Below are 20,681 nucleotides of genomic sequence, written 5' to 3'. Positions count from 1 at the left end.
AGGAGATTTTAAAGAAAAGAAAAACAGGGGCACCTGGGTGGATCAGTCAGTTAGGTGTCTGCCTTTGGCTTAGGTCATAATCCTGCAGTCCAGGGATCAACCCCCACATCAGGCTCCCTGTTCAGTGGTGAGCCTGCTTTTGTCTCTCCTTCTGCCTGTCTCCCTGCTCATGCTATCTCTCTTGCTCACTCTCTCTCTCTTTCTCTCAAATAAATAAATGAATATTTTTTTAAAAAAGAAGAGAAAAACAATGGTAGCTTTACATAAACCTAGATGTCAGAAGAATCAATGTTTAAGGAGGCTACAGGAATCATTAATTTGGTTTTAGGCATACTTAACCTAGGATTACAGTAGGATACTTAGACAAGTCAGGTCAGCAACTCTAAAATATTAGACTTGCACTCAGAAAAGCCTTAAAAAGATTAAAAAGAATATATATTCTTCTTTTTCTTTAATATATAAGAATATATATATATATATATATATATATATATATATATATATCAAGTCATTGGTAATATTGATAATTGAAGCTATGGGAGGCACAACATAACTAATACTTCTGTGGATTTTTAGATTTTGGGTCCTTTACCAGTATCACTTCACTTAATACAATGACTATAAAAGGATGGTGATATCACCCCAATTAGCAGATGAAAAAAAGAAAGCACTAATTGTTTAAGTAAAAGGTCTCCAATTTCCATACACACACACAGAGAGAGACACATATCGTAGCAGAATTAAGATTCTAACCAAGATCTCTCTTAGAAATACAAATAATAATAATAATAATAATAATAACAAAACCTATATGAATAAATGAATGATATTGTTAAGGGAGAATGTTTGATAAGAAAGTAGATTCAATACAGAGGAATATCAGAGTGGATGTAGGGTAACAGAAAAAAAAAAGAGGGGGAGCCAGGTAATAGTTTGCTTTAATATACATCTCAGAATACAGAAGAATGAATATTTATGAAGTAGCTAAAGACTGAAAAAAAGGTATTTTTGTGCAAAAAAATAATACTATTCCCAGTTTTAAGCAGAAGCACTAAAAGATAATTAAAAGAATTTAAGATCCTATTTATAAATATATAGGTAACTTATGTAAACTCATATAGATTACAGAAAATGCACTGAGTTTTCTAATGTAATTCAACTGACATATACAAGATGTAATTTTCCTATTAGACAAAAAACTTGGAACCTAAAAATTAGACTATATTAAGAGCCGCTAAATTGTTTTCACTTTTAAATTGTATTAAAACTGAATTACAATCATTACTTTCTAAATTAGTTAATATCTCTTTTCTCTATAATGAGAATATTAATACTGGCAATCTTCATGCTATCAAATACATATATTGCTTCATTTGAATTCAACATTATTGATTGTAACATTAAGGAATTTTCTAATTGATTTCACAAAGAGTATCAGATACTATCCAGAGTTCCAGGAAACTCTATCCTCAGGAGCTTATCCAGGAGAAATACCTCAGGATCAAACAAGTATGATACAGTGTAAACCAATGGGGAAAAATAGTAGGTGTTTCAAGGTAGCTACTACCTGTCTCATAGGGTGGTCAGCAAGAAATCCATGGCAACACCATACATCACATAGTCTCCAATCTGAGACTTTAGAGTGAGAATGGCATGAGTTTCACTGGAAAATAACAGTAAACTTTCCCTTTTCATTTACGTAACGCATACCTAAAAATATCCTAATTCATCTGATATTTCAGGTTCATGTAGCTTACATTTGTTATCAGGAATTTAATTCTTTGTAAGAAAAAGTATATATCATTTATTCGACGTAAGATCAAATCTAAATTTAAGTGAAACATGATCTGTTTAAATAGCAAAATATATAGAAACAGTGACTAGTGTAAAGTTCTAATTTCAAGTAATTTACTTAAAATAGTTAAAATAACAACTTTCATTTCTTATAAGATGCAAACCAACTTTAAGTTAAGAAGCTTATATTAAAAACTGGTCACGTTTTAGACAATTAAAGCCAGTGACTACAAAATAAGACATCTAAGAACAGTGTACCCACAATCACAATGTTAAATAAAGTGCTTCATGTCCCTAAGATAAGGTAATAGAATGAAACTTGAAGGGTATATAGTTCAAACACATGAAGGTAGAGGATGCAGAAGCTATTCATTGAGACAGGAAAGGGTAGATTGATTTTTAAAATATTGTACAAAGTTATTTCTGACCTTTCAATATACTAGTATTAACATATGTATTATAAATCATAATATCTGAGCAATCCAAGTCTCATCAGTTATCTAATTAGTTTTACAAAGTTCTGAAAAAATAAACAAATAACTTACTGTTTAGAAGATTCAGGAAATTTTAGTTCTTCTCTTTTCTTCTTTTCTATTGTTGGTTCCATAGGAGTGAGAACCACAGCAGCACATGAGACTACAGAGTGGTATGAATCCTCCCGGCAAACTGTTTTATTAAAAAAAAAAAATGCAAATGTCAAAATTATTTATTAACTATTCTCACTTTCCCTTTTCCTCTTTTTTAAAAATTTTCAGTCAAATGAAAGAGATAATTCAACTAAAACATTAATTATCATAATTATCATCAAATTATCCCGAATTATCATTTTCCACTCTTGTCTTTCCCCTCGCTAGCTGAATGACCCTAGACAATTTTTCTTTTTTTTCAAGCCACACAGTGGAAAAGGTGTTGCCAATGCTTTATAGTCCATCATTTAAAAAAAGCTTTTCATTAAAGAATAAGTGCATGAATCATATATAATTAAATGAACCTTAGCAAAATGAACACACCTGTTTAAGCAGCAGCATCATCAATAAGCATTACGAGCACCCTAAAATTCCCTGCAGTTCCTCTTCTCAATCACTGCTGTAGCCTCCAAATTTAACTGTTTTTATTACTTGAATAACCATAGATTAGGTTGGCCTATCTCTGACTTTTGTATGAAGGAAATCACACTCTTATGTGTGTGCACTGTTTTATGTATGGCTTATTTCATTCAATATACCTTTGTAAGACTCACTCATATGCAAAAGCACTTTGTTCACTCACAGAGCTGTGCGGCAGTCCCCTGAATGAATATGCTAGAATATATGTATACGTTTTATTGGTAATGGACATTTAGACTGCTCTGGTCTGAGGCTATTTTGAAGTGTCTATAAATATACATGCACTTCTTTTTTTCCTTTGGTGCACCAATAAATTTGCATTGAAAAATATCTAGAAATTGCTATTAAGATGTGTCCAAGTGTTTCACCTTCAGCTGGAGTAGATACTGCTAAACAGTTTTCTCAACTTATTGCATTAGTTTTCATTCCCCAAAACAAGAGTTTCAGTGCTGCACATCTATATCAACACTCATGTTTGGCTGGTTTTAAATTTCTAATATTGTGCCAATTCTTTATTGCTGTATACAAATTTTAACACAAATTTAAGTTTAAACAGCACCCCATTTGTCACTTCATAGTTCTGTACGTAAGAAGTCTACTGAGCTCAGCTGAGTTCTCTGATTAGGATCACACAAGGCCAGGTTCGCAGCCAGGCCATGCTTTTACCTACAGTATCTGGGGGAAGAATCCACTTTTGATTTCATTGAGGTTGTTAGCAAAATTTTGTTTCTTGGAGTAGTAGTAATCATGTCTCCTTTTCCTTGCTGGCTATTGGTCAGTGACTACTCTGAGCTACTAGAAGTTCCTCACAGGTTGGTGGCCAAGGGCCTGTTTATCTCAGCAATGAAGAACATCCTTCACAGTGAAACCCTCTCATGCTTCAAATTTTTTTCTCACACTCTGGTATCTTTGGCTGCTAATAACTGGGGAAAAAAATCTCTGCTTTTAAAGGATTCATGAAATTAGGTTAGGCCCATACAGATGATCTCCTTTTTGATCAGCTCAAAGTCAACTGATTAGTAATCTTAACTACATCTACAAAGTCCCTTTTGCCATGAAACATAACATAATTACAGTAGTGATGTTCTATCTCCCCAGTGGAAAAAATTATACAAGGTTTAGATTCATGTGTCAGCTTAGAATTCTGCCTACCACAGCTATTCCTATAAGCATACAGTGGCATCACCCTGGGGCTTTAATTTGATTTACTGATAACTAATAAAATAATTGTAAATTCTTAATTTACATGATTCTGATAAGCACAGATTTTAGTTACAAGGTTCAGTTAAACAACACCAGGAATTCCCCAAAATATGATTCATATTTCAGTCTGCATAGCACATCTACCATGTGTAATTGTATAAATTACAAACTTCTCTAGTAGCCCTTCAATCCACAAATCACTACACAAAATAAGAAATATGGATCATGATTATTAGTGACTCACACACATTGCTTCTTTCAAAGTCTATCAGTGACCGATCACCATGCATCTGCTACTCAGATTAAGCAAAGACCTCAAAGTATATAGTTACATTGCTCCCTTGTTTCTCAGTGATAAACTCATATGACATTTACAAAAATGGAATCTCTATGGAAGGAATTTGACAGTGAAAATGAAAATTAGCAAAGAAATGAACACTGCTAGCAATGTAAGTGATATTTGGATTGATTATAAATAAAAGGTCAGTAATTGCTATCTAAGTGCTCATTTCAAGAACTAGGAGGTAAACAATAAATTAACCCCCTCCCCAATACAGAAAAAGGAAAACACTAAAGGTGATAGCCATATTAATGAAAAAGAAGGCAAAAATACAATTAAGGTCATGCAAGTCATCCAAGAAGCATGGGACTGTGATCTCAAAGTGAAAGAAGCATAAGAAAAGACCTCAAGGTTCTTCATGTTTTCCCTAAAAATATTTGCTAAATTACTAATCTGCTCAAGGCTGCAGTCTGAGATATAAAACAGATGACCACTAGAAGCAGAGCTGAACTTAAAGCAATCATGTGGCACTCAAGAGACAAACATTAGTGTCTAGTATGTGTCAAAGGGAGGGAGGGATCTGGTTTCTTCTTTGTCTCTCCAATGCCATCAAACAGATTTTTGTTTCTTCTTCTTTTTGTTTTATTTAATTTTCTCTACTTATTCTTGGCATGAACTTTGAGTCTCTATCAAACGAATCCATCATAGTTGGGAGGAAAAAACTCTATTATATTTTAAATTTCTACTGTTGCCTTAAGTGCTGGTAGTGAAGAAATAGACTAAGAATTATATTATTATTTCATTCCTCTGGGATACCACTCATATATTCAACAAATATTTAGTAAACTAACTGATATGTTCCAAGAAATATGTTTAACAGTAGTATTCTACTGTGGGCAAGAAAGAAATAGCCCCCTCCTCTCCAGTTTTTAGTAAAGCTTCAATTTCTTCTTTTAGAAATATTTCTCAAGTGATAGAGCCGTAAGCTTCCTACCAGATTAAGTAAAAGCATTTATCTAGATCTCTATGAGGAGAAATAAGGTTATCTTTAAAAAGGAAAAGAGAGAAGTGAGCAGGAAAAAGGCTGTAGGTGAACAAGAAAACAATTTCAAAAATAGGGAGCATTTGTTTACTGAGGGTAATATTAGTATCAATACTTAATTTTTATTATCTAGAGGATAGAACAAGTGGCATTGCTCTCAAAGATACTAATGTTAAAAAACAAAGGATAACTAACTCAATACAAAATATGCTTCATTAATTTTTACATAATGAAAGTAATAATCAATACACCGATCTAAAGATACATGGTAAGGAGCTCCATGTAAATGACAGAAGCTCTTACATTTAGCTGCCATTAAATTACACTCAAGTTTTAATACTTTAAATTTTATTTACCACAAAATACAATAATTAGTGTAATAAGTGCAAGTTTGGCAAATAAGTAGAGAAATTTTAACTTCAAAAGAAGTGAATGGAAAATATTTGTAAATGATATATCCAGTAAGGGGTTAGTATCCAAAATACGTAAAGAATTTATACAACTCAATGCCAAAATAGCAATCCAGTTTATTTATTTATTCATGAGAGAGACACAGAGAGAGAGAGAGAGAGAGAGAGAGGCAGAGACACAGGCAGAGTGAGAAGCAGGTTCCATGCAGAGAGTCTGATGTGGGACTCGATCCCGGGACTCGCAATCCAGTTTAAAAATGAGCAGAGGGACTGAAAAGACATTTTTCCAAAGAAGACATACCAGATGACCAAAAGACATATGAAAAGATGTTCAACATCACTAATTATCAGGGATATCACCCAAACCAATTAGAATGGCTACTAGCAAAAAGACAAGAAATAACAAGTGTTAGTGAGGATGTGGAGAAAAGGGAACCCTCCTGCACTGTTGGTGGAAACATAAATTGGTACAACCACTGTGGAAAACAGTATAGCGATTACCCAAAAAAAATCAAAACTGAAATACTATATGATCCAACAATTCTACTACTGGGTATTTAATCAAAGCAAAAGAAATAATCCAAAAAGATATATGAACACCTATTGCAGCAAAATTTATTTTTTAAACATTTACTTATTTTAGAGACAGAGAGTGCACAAGTAGGGGCAGCAATAGGAGAAGGACAAAAAGAATCCTAAGCAGACTCCCAGCTGAGCAGGGAGCCTGACATGGGACTGGACCTCATGACCCAGAGATCATGACCTGAGTCAAAATGAAGAGTTGGACACTTAACTGACTGAGCCACCTAATTGCCCCTGCAGCATTATTTATGATAGCCAAGATATTGAATCAACACAAGTATCAATCATTAGATAAATGGAGAAAAAAAGATGTGAAATATGCACTCATATAGACACATACACACACACTTGCACATACAGTGGTATGCTACTCAGCTATACAACGATGAGATTTTGCCATGTGGGACAACATAGATGGAATTATGATTTAATCAGATTAATTATTATGCTAAATGAAATAAGTTAAAGATAAAAACCATATGATTTCACTTATATCTGGAATCTAACCAAACAAGCAAGCAAAAACAAAAAGAACAAACAAAAAGTAAAACAGACTCATAAATACAGAGAACTGGTGGTTGCCAAAGGGTAAGTGGGTGGGAGATGGGCAAAATAGGTAAAAAAAGATGAAGAAGTACAAACTTCCAATTATAAACTAAATAAGTGGTGGAGATGAAAAGTACAGCAGAGGGAATATGGTTAATAATATTATGATAAAGTTATATGGTGAAAGACATTGTATGGATAATGTGTGGTGATCACTGAGTAATGTACAGAATTGAAGAATCATGTTACATGCCTGAAACTAATATAATATTGTATGTCAATTATTTTTCAATATTTTTAAAATCAGCTAAGGTCTAAAAAAAGTGAATGGAATAATAAAAGGGAAGTACAGATTTTTCAAAACAATGAATAAACCTTGGCTATCCTTCATTCTGAGGTAGAAAGAAAAGAAATAAACCTTAGCAACAAGTCACTGAGAAGAGAATTTCTGGGAATCAATATGTAATGGATATTTATGTGATCATTATATTCTGACAAAACAAAATATATTCTTCCATACTAAACAGTAAATCAGAAACATATCACAATGGTCATGATCATGAGGTGAACTACTCTGTATAATGAGTTAGTATGTAAGTTGTTGGATATTATTTCCATATTTTACCATGTCACAAATGCATAAATTAATTTTGAAGAATGATATGATTATAACTGACCAAAGGAGAAAACATTATATTTGCCATTAAAATAAGCCTAATGATATAGATTAAAAGGAAATTTCAGGTTTAAAAAAAAATCTCCAAAGTTAGTGGGGTTTAAACATTTGTCTTTCAAGGAAAAATCATAATTTTTTGTTGCCCTAGAACATTTTACAAAAGAATATGGATGTCAGGGGAAATGAGGAAATCTATACTTTAAAATGACATTTATTTAATAGCCCTGACAAAACACTTTGCAAATTCCTAGTTAGTTTACAAAAACTTCAAATATTTCTGACACAAATGTTACATTATTGGTAGATTTTGAAAGCAAATTACACTATAAGATTAATGGAAATAAAGTGAGAATCATAATTGTTTGCCAATGTAAGTTTTTACCATACTTCTTCATTAATAAGGCAACAAATACCTTTTTAAACATGTTAGAAAAACAAAAACACAATGCACACTTTTCATAGGACAGTATCGTTCTTGTTTGTTCACATTTGAAAGATTAATTAGAAAAATTTTTAAAAAGTTAGATCATTTAATGTGGTTTGCTAATTATATTGAACTTCGTGAAATAAAAATGCAACCTCTTCTCATTATCAACACAGATTGCTTATATACTACACCATACTAAAGGTGAATATATAAAAATTAAAATTTGGGTTATATGACAACAGACAACTCCACCTTCTTCTTTATCCAATAAAGTATTTACCAAACTTTCTATAGTGTTACTTTTCTTACTTTTATAAACAGAAAAAATAAAACATAAATTAAAGTATAGTCATAAAAACAGAGTAGATAAACAGATGTGTGGTCAATTAATGGGATTTTTTGTAATTCCTTCAGGCAAACAATATTTATGACTTAATCAGATTAAATCTGATTTCATGGATTCCCTTCAAATTAACGCATTTTCATACTACTAGGGGCTTTTAATTTTTAATCTAAGTGATTAAACCACCAAGGCAAGTTTAGATACTATAAAATTGTAGGAATCCTGGTTTGAGGTAAGAATGATTTCTGTACTTTCCAAATTGCATCAAAAGCAAATGGTTCACTATTCAGACTGAACTCTCATGACAGGAAAACTGGCTTTACAAGAAAGCAGAGAGTGAAACAAAGCCCCAGTTTTGATTGCTCACATTATGTAACTGTACTCATAGAGTTTTAATCATGTATGGAAAAATTATTCACTTCTAAATTTAAAAAGAAAAGTTAAATTTATGGAACAGATAATTATTTCATAATACAACTTAAAAGGGGCACCTGGATGGTTCAATGATTGAGCATCTGCCATTGGCTTGTGATCCTGGGGTCCTGGGATCTAGTCCCTCATCAGGCTCCCCACATAGATCCTGCTTTTGCCTATGTTTCTGCCTCTCTCTCTGTGTATAAAATATTTAATAATAATACAACTTTAAAAATATGAGCTATGTCAAGGCATCACATATTCAAGTAAGTTTCCAGCATCCATGAGTTCAAAAATCCATGTATTTTCCACTCTAACTTCCAACCAACGATGCAGATAATAATTTGAGCCACCAACCTATAAATTCATATGCAAAATTTGTTCTCCTGTGAAAAGAATCTTTGTTTAATTGTATTGCATTAACCGCAGAGAATTCCATCATAAGCTTCTGTTACTTGGAACTGTCAGCCAGGCTGACTGAAAATTTAAGTCCCATTTCTTTTAGACAAATGGACTCTTTTTATCAAGATTAGGGTCACTAATAGGGACATTCTGAAAGGGTTTCACAGAAAACTGCTGGAACTGCATGTAGAAACAGTCAGTTGTCACAACCACCAGTTAATAAAAACATTGACTCAGTGTGCAGCCCCAGTGGCTCAGCGGTTTAGCGCTGCCTTCAGCCCAGGGCGTGATCCTGCAGACCTGGGATCGAATCCTGCATCCGGCTCCCTGCATAGAGCCTGCTTCTCCCTCTCTCTGCTTGTGTCTCTGACTGTGTGTATGTGTGTGTGTGTGTGTGTGTTTGTCTCCTGAATAAATAAGTAAAATCTTTAAATAAATAAATAAATAAATAAATAAATAAATAAATAAATAAATAATGACTCGGACATAAGAAGCTGACGTTTGATTATGGGTTATACACATAGAAGTAGTTTTAGAATAAGAGAAGGTGTTTGAAAGTCACAAGAACTACTTAAGCTTAGATTTGGTTCTAAACACTACTCTCATTTATTCCCAGGTAGTTACAAGTACATGAACACCCAAAAGGATCAAAATTACTGGGACCTCTGCATCAGGCATCTGCAAATCTTGTGGCAGAGTGGAAATCATTTCTAGGTTTAAAATTGGGTAGTCTCACTTTGTCATGTAACTTTTTACTGTACCACAGAAAATAAGCTATTATATGAAATGATCTCCATTATTAACTGTATTCTACAAAATGTTTCTTTCAGACTTCTAATAAACTGAGGTGTAAGACCTAAATATTGAAATTGTGTTACTTTTTCCCCGGTTTGATATATCAAAATTATTTCATTTAATTACTGAACTTCTATCTTTGTTTGGTCTTTTAATTTTAAAAAATCAATTTTAAAACACTAGGAAAGCAACATATGTTTAAATGTTCCCCAAAACGCCAAAGATTTGTTAAGAGAGACATTTTTGTTCAAAATTAGAACATAAAAATTACTGAATATGTCTACAGCATAATTAACTTGTAAGCATCATGCATAACTATGTTTGAAGTCACTGCTTCAATTCACCAGAATATTTTACTACCAATGAGCAAATTGTAAGTGTAAAAGAAAGAATTTGTTTTTCACTTTCCCCTTTCCTATCAGGACAGCCAGCGTCCATGTATTTACCACAGATCAACTCAATGATAAAGCTTAACCTCATAAAAGAGTAATATTTACTTAACAAATGCTTAAATATAATTACGTAGTAGGCATAATTTTCTGTCCTAACTATGCATTTATAGTGACAGTAACATCCTTACTTCTCAGAAAAATTCTATAGGGTAAGTACTATTATTATCCCTATTTTACAGGGTTCAAGGTCAGGCAGCTTGGAGTAGCAAAGCTAGAATTTAATCAATTTGCCTGTACCCAGGCTACTGACAATACATCTTGTTGACCCTTACTTAAATATAATGTATCAAGTGTTCTGAAGAGCAAGAGTTTATCTTTTTCAATTATACTTCTCTTCAATAATATTCCTAATATATAAATTCTTTATCCTAAGAAAACTGTGTAATCATTAGGCAATTTGCCTCAGAACATAGCACAGCTTTGACTCATACAATGATTGGAGTTGCACGCTCTGTACCTCAAAATGATTTACTATGACTACTTTCTGATGACTCCTCAGAATGAGTGTCAAGTGTCAGAATGAAACCCATACAGGGATCCCTGGGTGGCGCAGCGGTTTAGCGCCTGCCTTTGGCCCAGGGCGCGATCCTGGAGACCCAGGATCAAATCCCACGTCAGGCTCCCGGTGCATGGAGCCTGCTTCTCCCTCTGCCTGTGTCTCTGCCTCTCTCTCACTGTGTGCCTATCATAAATAAATAAAAATAAAAAAAAAAAAGAAACCCATACATACACACATTTATCTCTGGCAAAAGAAGATATATAATTTAGGAAAATATTATTTTTTCAAATTCATTTGGAATCAATTGCTGTTGATATTTCTTACCCAGCACTGTTACAGGTCCTTGAGATATATCAATGAATATAAATGACAAAAATACATATTTTTGTGGAATGTATACATTCCAACGGAATAGATTCTCAGACCAAATTTACTTTTCTTCATAGTTTTTCTTATCACTAAAATATGAATAATAATATCTTCTTGGGCTGCTATGAGGATTAAATGAATTATTGCATGTAAAATGCTAATGATAACGCTGGAATAAAGGTAAGAAGTTTTAAAATGTTAGCTAGTATTATTTATACCCATTTTTTATATTTTTGATACATCCAATTCCAGTTATTCAATCAAACACTAATCTAAATGTGCTGTGAACATACTTTGTAGATATGATTACATTCTATTACAGTTGACTTTAAGTAAGGGAGACTGTTGTATATCATCTGGTTGGGCCTGATTCAATCAGTTGAAAGCCTTAAAAGTAGTTGAGGCTTCTTTTTTTTTTTAATTTTTATTTATTTATGATAGTCACAGAGAGAGAGAGAGAGAGAGAGAGAGAGAGAGGCAGAGACACAGGCAGAGGGAGAAGCAGGCTCCATGCACCGGGAGCCTGATGTGGGATTCGATCCCGGGTCTCCAGGATCGCGCCCTGGGCCAAAGGCAGGCGCTAAACCGCTGCGCCACCCAGGGATCCCCTAGTTGAGGCTTCTTAATGAAGACAAAAGGCTGCCCATGTCAAAGTCCCAGCCTGCCTTTCCTTATCTAGTCAGTCCTCACAATAACATAAAGTCTCCCTGGTTGATAAATATACCAGTCTGTTGGTGAGGATGGAGAGAAAGGGGAACTCTTACACTGTTGGAAATGCAAACTGGTGCAGCCACTGTGGAGAACAGTAGAGAGGTTCCTCAAAACGTTAAAAATAGAACTACCTTATGATCCAGTAACTTCACTGCTAGATATTTACCCAAAGGATACAAAACTGCTGATTTGAAAGGGCATATGCACCCCAATGTTTAGAGTAGCATTATCAACTGTAGCCAAATTATGGAAAGAGCCTAAATGTGCAGAATGGAATCTTGTCATTTGCAACCACATGGATGGACATAGAGGGTATAACGTTAAGCAAAATAAGTCAAAGAAAGACAGATACCATATACCAAATACCATATAATTTCACTCATATGTGGAATTTAAGAAAAAAAAACAGATGAACATAAGGGGGAAAAAAAGAGAGAGACAAACCATAAAACAGACTTTTAATTGTAGAGAACAATCTGAGAGTTGCTGGAGGAGAGGTGAGCAGAGGGATGGGCTGAATAAGTGATGGATACTAAGGAGTGCACTTGTTTTGATGAGCGCTGAGTGTTGTACATAAGTGATGAATCAATAATTCTACTCCTGGAACTAATGTACGCTGTATATTAATTAAATGGAAGTTAGTTACATAAAAGACTTGAAAGTAGGGACGCCTGGGTGGCTCAGCGGTTGAGTTTCTGCCTTTGGCTCAGGGCATGATCCCAGGGTCCTGGCATCGAATCCCACATCGGGCTCCCTGCATGGAGCCTGCTTTTCCCTCTGCCTGTGGCTCTGCCTCTCTGTGTCTCTCATGATTAATAAACAAAATCTTTAAAAAAAAAAAACTTGAAAATAATACATACACACACAAATAAGTTAACAATTAAATTTAGGTATTGCATACTAGTTTTAGCGAATCTCTAAATACTTTTTTTTTTAACTAACATCTTTAATCCAGTGCTTATAAAAGGCTTTTCTGATGAAATAATATTAGTCCAGAATTGAATGAGAAACTGAAAGGAAGCAGATAAAATACATGTCATTGCATCATGACTACAAACAAACACACATTGAGCAAAGGAGGCACACATAGGGATTCCATTAGTAGCATTCACTAAACCATACCGTGTCCAGGCACTGTGATATGTACTAGACTGATGAAAAGAAAAGACAAAGAATTTGCCATGAATGTAACTTAGTGCAGTAAGGAAATAATACCATATAAAAAGTACTATCGAAGAAGCCAGCAAGGTAAAGTAATCAACACAACTGGAAGAGCAGACCATCACTCTCTTGTTCACTCTGTTTCTTAGCACAGTGCTGGGCACAAAGGAGGAACTCAATAAATCATTGCCTAATGAATGAGAGATTGAAGAAAAGTGAACTGAGGCACTGAGGAAAAGACACTGGCCAAGCATGCGAAACAGTATGCTAAAAGGCAATAAGATATAAGAAAATGCCATACATCTTGAGAAATGCAAGTAATTCAGTGTGGCTGCGACTAGAGGAAACACAAGGAGTTGAAGAAAGGAGATACAGGTTTTACTAACACCTTAAGTACCTTCTAAGCAATGCTAAAACACTAGTATTTAATTTTGAAGTTAATGAAAATCTGCTATCAGTCATTTAATAAAGAAGCAACATGATCAGCTTTATATTTTATGCACATAGCCTGGCAACATATAAGTACAGGAGTGAGATCCGGCAAGATCACTGGCAATACTGCTGAGATACATGAAGTGAGAAATGGTGAGGGCTTCCTGTCAGTGTGAGTAGCGGGACAGGGAAAGGAAGGAACAGAGTAAGAGCGCAGATCATTCAGAAATATGAACACTTCTATTTCAAACACATACAGTCTATAGTTATTTGCCTCCTTTATTAAAATGAAACACAATTCTTGGTAGATTACAGTAACAGTAAATAGAGTAAAAGTATGTATAGATGAGAAAGAACTGGCAAATGCATGAAGCAAAGACCTTAAATTAATTAGAAGCAATTTAAATAATAAATTAAATTAAAAAAAAGATGTGCAACCATATTACATAAGCATAATATCATCTTCGGTATCTTTTTTAAATTTATTTTTATTTTTTAAGACCTTATTTACTTGAGAAGGAGACAGAGAAACAGAGGGAGAACATGAGCAGAGAGAGAGGCACAGAGATAGGAGAAGCAGGCTCCCCACTGAGCAGGGAGCCCCTATGTGCTGCCAGATCCCAGGACCCTGAGATCATGACCTGAGTTGAAGGCAGATGCTTAACTGACTGAGGCACCCATGTGCCCCTTCAGTATCTCTTTTTTTAAAGATGTGAAAGAATTGCATAGAAATAGTTAATACCCTTAAGTTAAAGCTAATTAGAGTAAAAATATAGAAATAAACCTGACAAGGGCAGCCCCGCTGGCACAGCGGTTTAACGCCGCCTGCAGCCCAGGGCGTGATCCTGGAGACCCTGGATCGAGTCCCATGTCAGGCTCCCTTGCATGGAGCCTGCTTCTCCCTCTGCCTGTGTCTCTGCCTCTCTCTCTCTCTGCATCTCTATGAATAAATAAATAAAATCTTTAAAAAAAAAAAAAAAGAAAGAAAGAAACCTGACAATAATTATAATCCTGGAAACGGCGGACAAAACTATATAATGTAAAGAACAATATTAAATTTAGGCAGGCTTGTCTCACATAATCCAAATTCTGGTACTTTTGTGTACCAATAGTAACCTTTCACCTTTTGACACATGTTTGGACAGTTATTAAGTTTATTATAAAATTCTGTTCCTTGAATTTGTGTTTTTAGCCAATTTAATACCATTTCTTGCCTCAGTTTTTGAACAGTTCTTTTCACAAGTATTTATATTACACAAATATTTTCTAGAACAAAACTGAAACTTGACCTATGATAGGGAAAAATAAAACTATGTGAATTCAGTTTTCAAGGTTGCCTATTTATTATAATGCAAACACTGGAATGTTTGCAGCAGGCAACAATGTACCCTTGGTACATCAAATTTAAGCTGAAATAGCCAATGGTTTTCTTGAAATTTGAACAGGAAACAAGCATTTATAAATACCTCCAGACCACAGAGTAAGAAATTTATGGGCAAAGTGTTATTTTATTTTAATAAATAGAAAAATATTATCTGATAATGTGTGCCTCCACCCCCCAATTCATATATTGAACACCTAACCCTACTACTTTAAAATGTGATTACATTTGTAGACAAACTCTTTAAAGGAGTAACTAAGTTAAAATAAAGTCATCATGGTGAGCCCTAATCCAATATGACTGGTGTCTTATAAGAAGAAAATATTGGGGGGTCCCTGGGTGGCTCAGCAGTTTGGTGCCTGCCTTTGGCCCAGGGTGCAATCCTGGAGTCCCGGGATCGAGTCCCACGTCAGGCTCCTGGCATGGAGCCTGCTTTTCCCTCCTCCTGTGTCTCTGCCTCTCTCTCTCTATGTCTATCATAAATAAATTTAAAAAAAAAAAGAAGAAGAAGAAAATATTGGAACACAGACACAAACCGAGAAGATCTTGTGTAGACATAGAGGAATGTCTTCAAATTCAGAAGAAGTCAACCCTGCAGATACCTTGAACCTAAACTTCTAGCCTCCAGACTATGAAATATAAATTTTTGTTGTTCAAGCCATTCAGTTTGTGGCACTTTGTTATGGCAGCCTGAGCAAAGTAATACAATGGCTACTTTAGGAAAAGGGCCAAAGAATTACTTTCACAATATTAATAATTAAATAAATATATAAAAATAAAATAAAAATATAGATAATTAAATAAAAGGATCATAGAGTTTCAGTTTGAACTTCAACCTAAACAATGAGTCTATATTGCTACTAATATACTCTTCCATTTGAAAATCTCTGACAGATGTTCACTTAGGCTATTCAGCTCACACTTCAGTAATTCTAGTTATGGCAAGTTTATCATACCTTGTCATTCTGGTTGCCTTCTTCCACTTGTGGTCTAGAATGTATAATACATATATTATATATTACTTACATATATAATATATATACTACATATATACATATTATACACGGACACAAGAATATAGAGAGAACATCAGGAGGAATAGAGTCATAACTATTATTCCTTTCTACCAACTTATGTAATAAAAACATGATCAGCACTTTTTCATGTGCACAGCCACCATTCAGCATATAGGACCCTAGTTACATGTTTTCTATATGTAGAAAGCCTTCCATAGAAGGCTTCCATAAAATAGTAGTACTCTAGGTTTATAAAGTCTATCATCAATGGCATATATTCCAGACATAATATTAGAGTGACATAATCATTGTGGCCTACTGCTTGTGAGTAGTAATTCAAGTAGAAGGTACGTATTTTGTTCATTAAACTTTCCATGTTAAAATTTGCAGAATTGTTAATACCCATTGTGGCAGACTGTATTTTCCAAAGATGGTCACATAAATATATATTTCATCTTGCTGGTTTTTGATATTCTGGTTAAGTGGTGAGATCTTAATTATCTTCCTCTGAAACTGGATGACTTTTGTGACTGCCTTGCCTAAAAGAATGTGGTAGAATCAATGCAATGTAATTTTTAAGACTAGGTCATAGAGGCACTATGCCTTTCGTCTGGCTCTCTTGGGACACTTTCTGCTGGAACCCAGCCACTGTGTTGTGAGGAAGCCAAGTCTACACAGGTACACAGGTATCCTGGCTGACAATCCCATCAAGTCTTTCACTTGACAGCCATTAACAACCACTCAATATGAGTGAAAGGATTTTGTATTCTAGAGAAGGCATAAACATCACAAAACAAAGGAAAACTTGTTTGCTACACCCTGGCTGAACTTCTGACCCACAAAAATCATGCAAAACAAATGACCTTTGCCATTTTAAGCCATTATGCTTTAGGAAAATTTGTTACACAGCAATAAATAAACAAAACACTCCTAAAGAGCATTTGTAACTAATTGGAAAAATAGATTTTGATGCCTCTTGGGCAGGTTTTCATTAAAATTGTTACCTAAATGATACAAAAAAAAAAATTCTTGACATTGTCACAAAAATTTGCTTACATCTTACATGTGTGAGTAATTTGAGTGACGATTGCAGTTAACTGATATTTAAAATTCTCATTCAGCTCAATACTATGGAAGTAAAAAATAATATATACACAGCAAAGTGTAAATATATACATATATACACATATGTATTCAATTCAACTAGAGGAAAAAAAAAAGTCTGGTAAATATGCTGACTTTCCCACTTAGGGTTCACATTTTAAGCTTGGAAAGAGCCCTGAAGCTATCCTTGGAGCAAGTTTGCCACAGCAAGAACAGACAAATAAGTAACTCCTCTGCCACTCAAAACAACACTTTATGAAATTTCCAAGAGTAAGATGAAATCATAGTTGTTATCCTTTCCATGAAAATATGCACAAGACCTGTATTATTTAAATAAAGTCTAACCTAAAATTTATGTAATCTGGTATCTTAGAATTTACAAAGCATTCCATCTGGGCAATACGCAATGTCCAATGTCCTTAGGGTAAGGGTAGTTAAAATGCATTTTATTGTTATTCTTTCTAGATAACATTAATGCATTGTTAAGAAACAAATTCCACTTGGATTTGTCAATGAAGCAAGAAAAACACCACTGATAAATTAACATCAACATCTTTTAAAAGAAACATTTTAAAACTTGTGGCATAAGAATTATTCCATTAATTATGTATTTTGAATATAATTTTCTTATAGATGTTGACATTTATTAGACAAAAAAATATATAACTTACATGTGTGTCAGCTTTTATGATCATCTCACATTTGTGAGATGATAGGATAGTCTTATCCTATCAAAGGAGATGCTTTGCCTTCGGTACTTTGTCAAGGGTTTGGTTGTTTGTTTTTAATACCGATGATTATTGCATATAACACAATGCAAACCACAGCATTAGTTCAAGTTTTAATTTTAATCTGCATGGAATTATAATCTAATACAAATTAAAATAGCTATTGAATAATAGTCATTTTGTATATTTATCCCATGTAATTTACATAGATATACAATGCAATTTATTAAAATAAAAACAACTTATTAACTCCATACTTGGGCCAGCCATATTCTAAGCTCTGAAGATATAATAGAGAACAAAACAGAAAAAAACCTGTCCCTTCAAGGGATTATTGTCATTTGATTTAAACACTGTCAGAAGAGTAATGGTTGGACTACTTAGGTTCTAGTAAGAGGAAATATTCTAGGTAATTTCTTTTTCTTTTCTTCTTGTCTTCTTTTTTTTTTTTTTTTCTTTTCTTGTTTCCCCCTCCCTTCTTTACTTTCCCTTTCCTTCCATTCCCTTTCCAGAAAGAGCTCTCTAAATCTCTCTCACATCTTTTGGTTCTTAATTTTTGAACTATGTTGAATATCATCAATTATTACACACATAATATCAACTAGTTATTGAATAAGCAGGCTCTTCGTCTAATAGCTATATCATTCTATCTTTTCTCTATATGTCTCTTTTTACTTCAAGCATAATATATTCAATGGTATCATATAACAAATAAATTTCCTTCTCTTCTCATTCACACCCTTCTATGTCCTCCTCCAGCCCATCCTCCACTCCCCTTCCTCTCTCCTCTCCCTTTTCTCTGCTCTTCTTTCGCAATACCTTTTTGGGTGACCAGAATAAAAGAATAAGTATTATATGAATTATTAATCTTTGTTGAGAAAATTACATTAGATATATGAAGACTCTCTCCCAGGTTAGGAGACATAATTGATTAGTCTTTAGTTAAGTAGTACTCTGGTTCCTTAATGGGCTTCACTTTACAAAAGTATAAGGAGTAATATAATCTACATAATGTTCATCCTCACTTTTAAGAAATTAAATAAATTATTCATTATCCCCTTTAAAAAATCCTACTCTTCAGAATTGTACATATGAATTACAAATCACAAATGTGTAAGGTACATAATTTCAATGGATGATTTAAATAACACAAAGAATATACTGCAGTTAATGATTTTAGGCTGCTCACCTCTTGCTATCATTACTGCCCAGAGAAAAAGAAAAGTCTTCCCTTTGCCTTCTCCTAGTTCTTCTTCATATGAAGTAATTGTTTAATTTTAGGGATCTGTTTATTCTATATCTAAATTTCCACTTAGAAGAGACAGTGACCTTTTCAACTAGTTTGAGTATGATTTAGTTCCAGGGAGAGGAGGTAGAGATAGTCCAACTTCAGTTTATGTTATCAGTAAGGCTCTCAGTCAACTGAATGCTATCAGTAGTTAAGTTTTGGAGGAGTTAAAAGTCATACTCAGTTTTTCAACTTCAGTGGCACTAACCCCTCTGTTGTTCAAGGATCAAATGTATACTACTAGTCCAATGAGTAAAACAAAAGGCTCTAGAAACACATAAATAAATCAAGATATACAGCAGCATTCTATGCTTTCAACCAAATATGACAAGTTACTGTTATGGCCCAATATTCCCATAAGATCACCAGGCATTCTAATAGGGAAAAGGAAGGAAACAATAGCAGCAGTTTGAAAGTTCTCTTAATTTCCTCTGGGTCTCTCCCTAAATGATTAGTTAGGTGAAAGGATCTAATTTTTCCTAGTTTACTATTAAATCTCTTAGTTCTAAAGAATCACTTTCTTCGCTACAACATTAACCTCAAGCCCAATAGCCTTACTGGATGAATGGAAGTTATTTCTACATTTTACATCACTATGTACACATCTAAATAAGACCAAGCAGATTCCAGGGTGAAACGAAAATTCCCAGTCCACAAGATCTTCAGATAATCACTGCTATCACAAACTTTCCTTTATGTATTCATTAAAGTATCATTTCTGAAAGGCTGCTGATCTCTGCCTAGAGAAAGTATCACACTTTGAGAAGCTCTTTAGTATGACTAGTTAATAGTCAAATATTTTGAAGTGAGAAATAATTCGTATAGATGCATGAATAATTTTTCATCCTTTTGATAAGGTATTTTTCAAATATTATGTTTAAAATTTTTAATATTCAATTTTATATTCTTAATATATATTTCTTTCTTAGATTATCAACACTACATTTGTGGTAACATAAAGTATGAATATGTCAGTATCTGAAAATACCATTAATAATACTGACTCAATCTGCTATCATGGATCATGACATCACAGTAAGGGCAGCTTTGTCATTTACTATGGGGAGTACAAATATTAGCAAACAGAAGCAAAAATTAGTGTCCTTATTAAATAATGGATGATAAAGATATTAAAGGAATTTGATAGATGTGACTTTTTTGATAAGTTGGCAAAAACCTAAAATAGCTATGAGAAAAAAAACTGCCAGCTTTGTAGAATTCTTACAGAGGTAGCCCAGGGTCAATGTTTCAAATGGCTACACTTTAGCTTCACCCTCACTTATCTTCTCCTTTCTTTGTCATGCTGAAAAAGAACAAATGGCAGCTAGACATTATTAAAGCATGAAGAATGCTCTCTCTGACCATAGTACTAAATTTTGTCAGAGATTGATTCTGGCTTTTAGGGATCTTTTGATTATCTGATCAGATTTAAAAATTTATACTTGGTGGAAATATGTCTTGTTACTAAAAATATTGCTGGTCCTCCTGACTGCTCTCATCTTTTTCTTTTGTGACTATAT

General features: G+C 33.8%; 1 protein-coding gene across 5 annotated transcripts in view; it reads right to left on the bottom strand.

Annotated features, from left to right (window-relative positions):
• The window catches only part of CCSER1 (coiled-coil serine rich protein 1), a 1,365,561-nt gene that overhangs the window by 1,046,308 nt on the left and 298,572 nt on the right, over positions 1 to 20,681 (bottom strand). For all 5 annotated transcript variants that reach the window (XM_049104802.1, XM_049104801.1, XM_049104804.1 and 2 more), the window contains one exon: positions 2,340 to 2,460. In XM_049104802.1, coding sequence (XP_048960759.1) covers positions 2,340 to 2,460 — 121 coding nt within the window. The remainder of the gene's footprint in view (positions 1 to 2,339; positions 2,461 to 20,681) is intronic.

Source organism: Canis lupus, chromosome 32 (genome assembly GCF_003254725.2).
Source record: "Canis lupus dingo isolate Sandy chromosome 32, ASM325472v2, whole genome shotgun sequence".
Lineage (NCBI taxonomy): Eukaryota > Metazoa > Chordata > Mammalia > Carnivora > Canidae > Canis > Canis lupus.
This window is presented reverse-complemented; position numbering and strand designations above follow the sequence as displayed.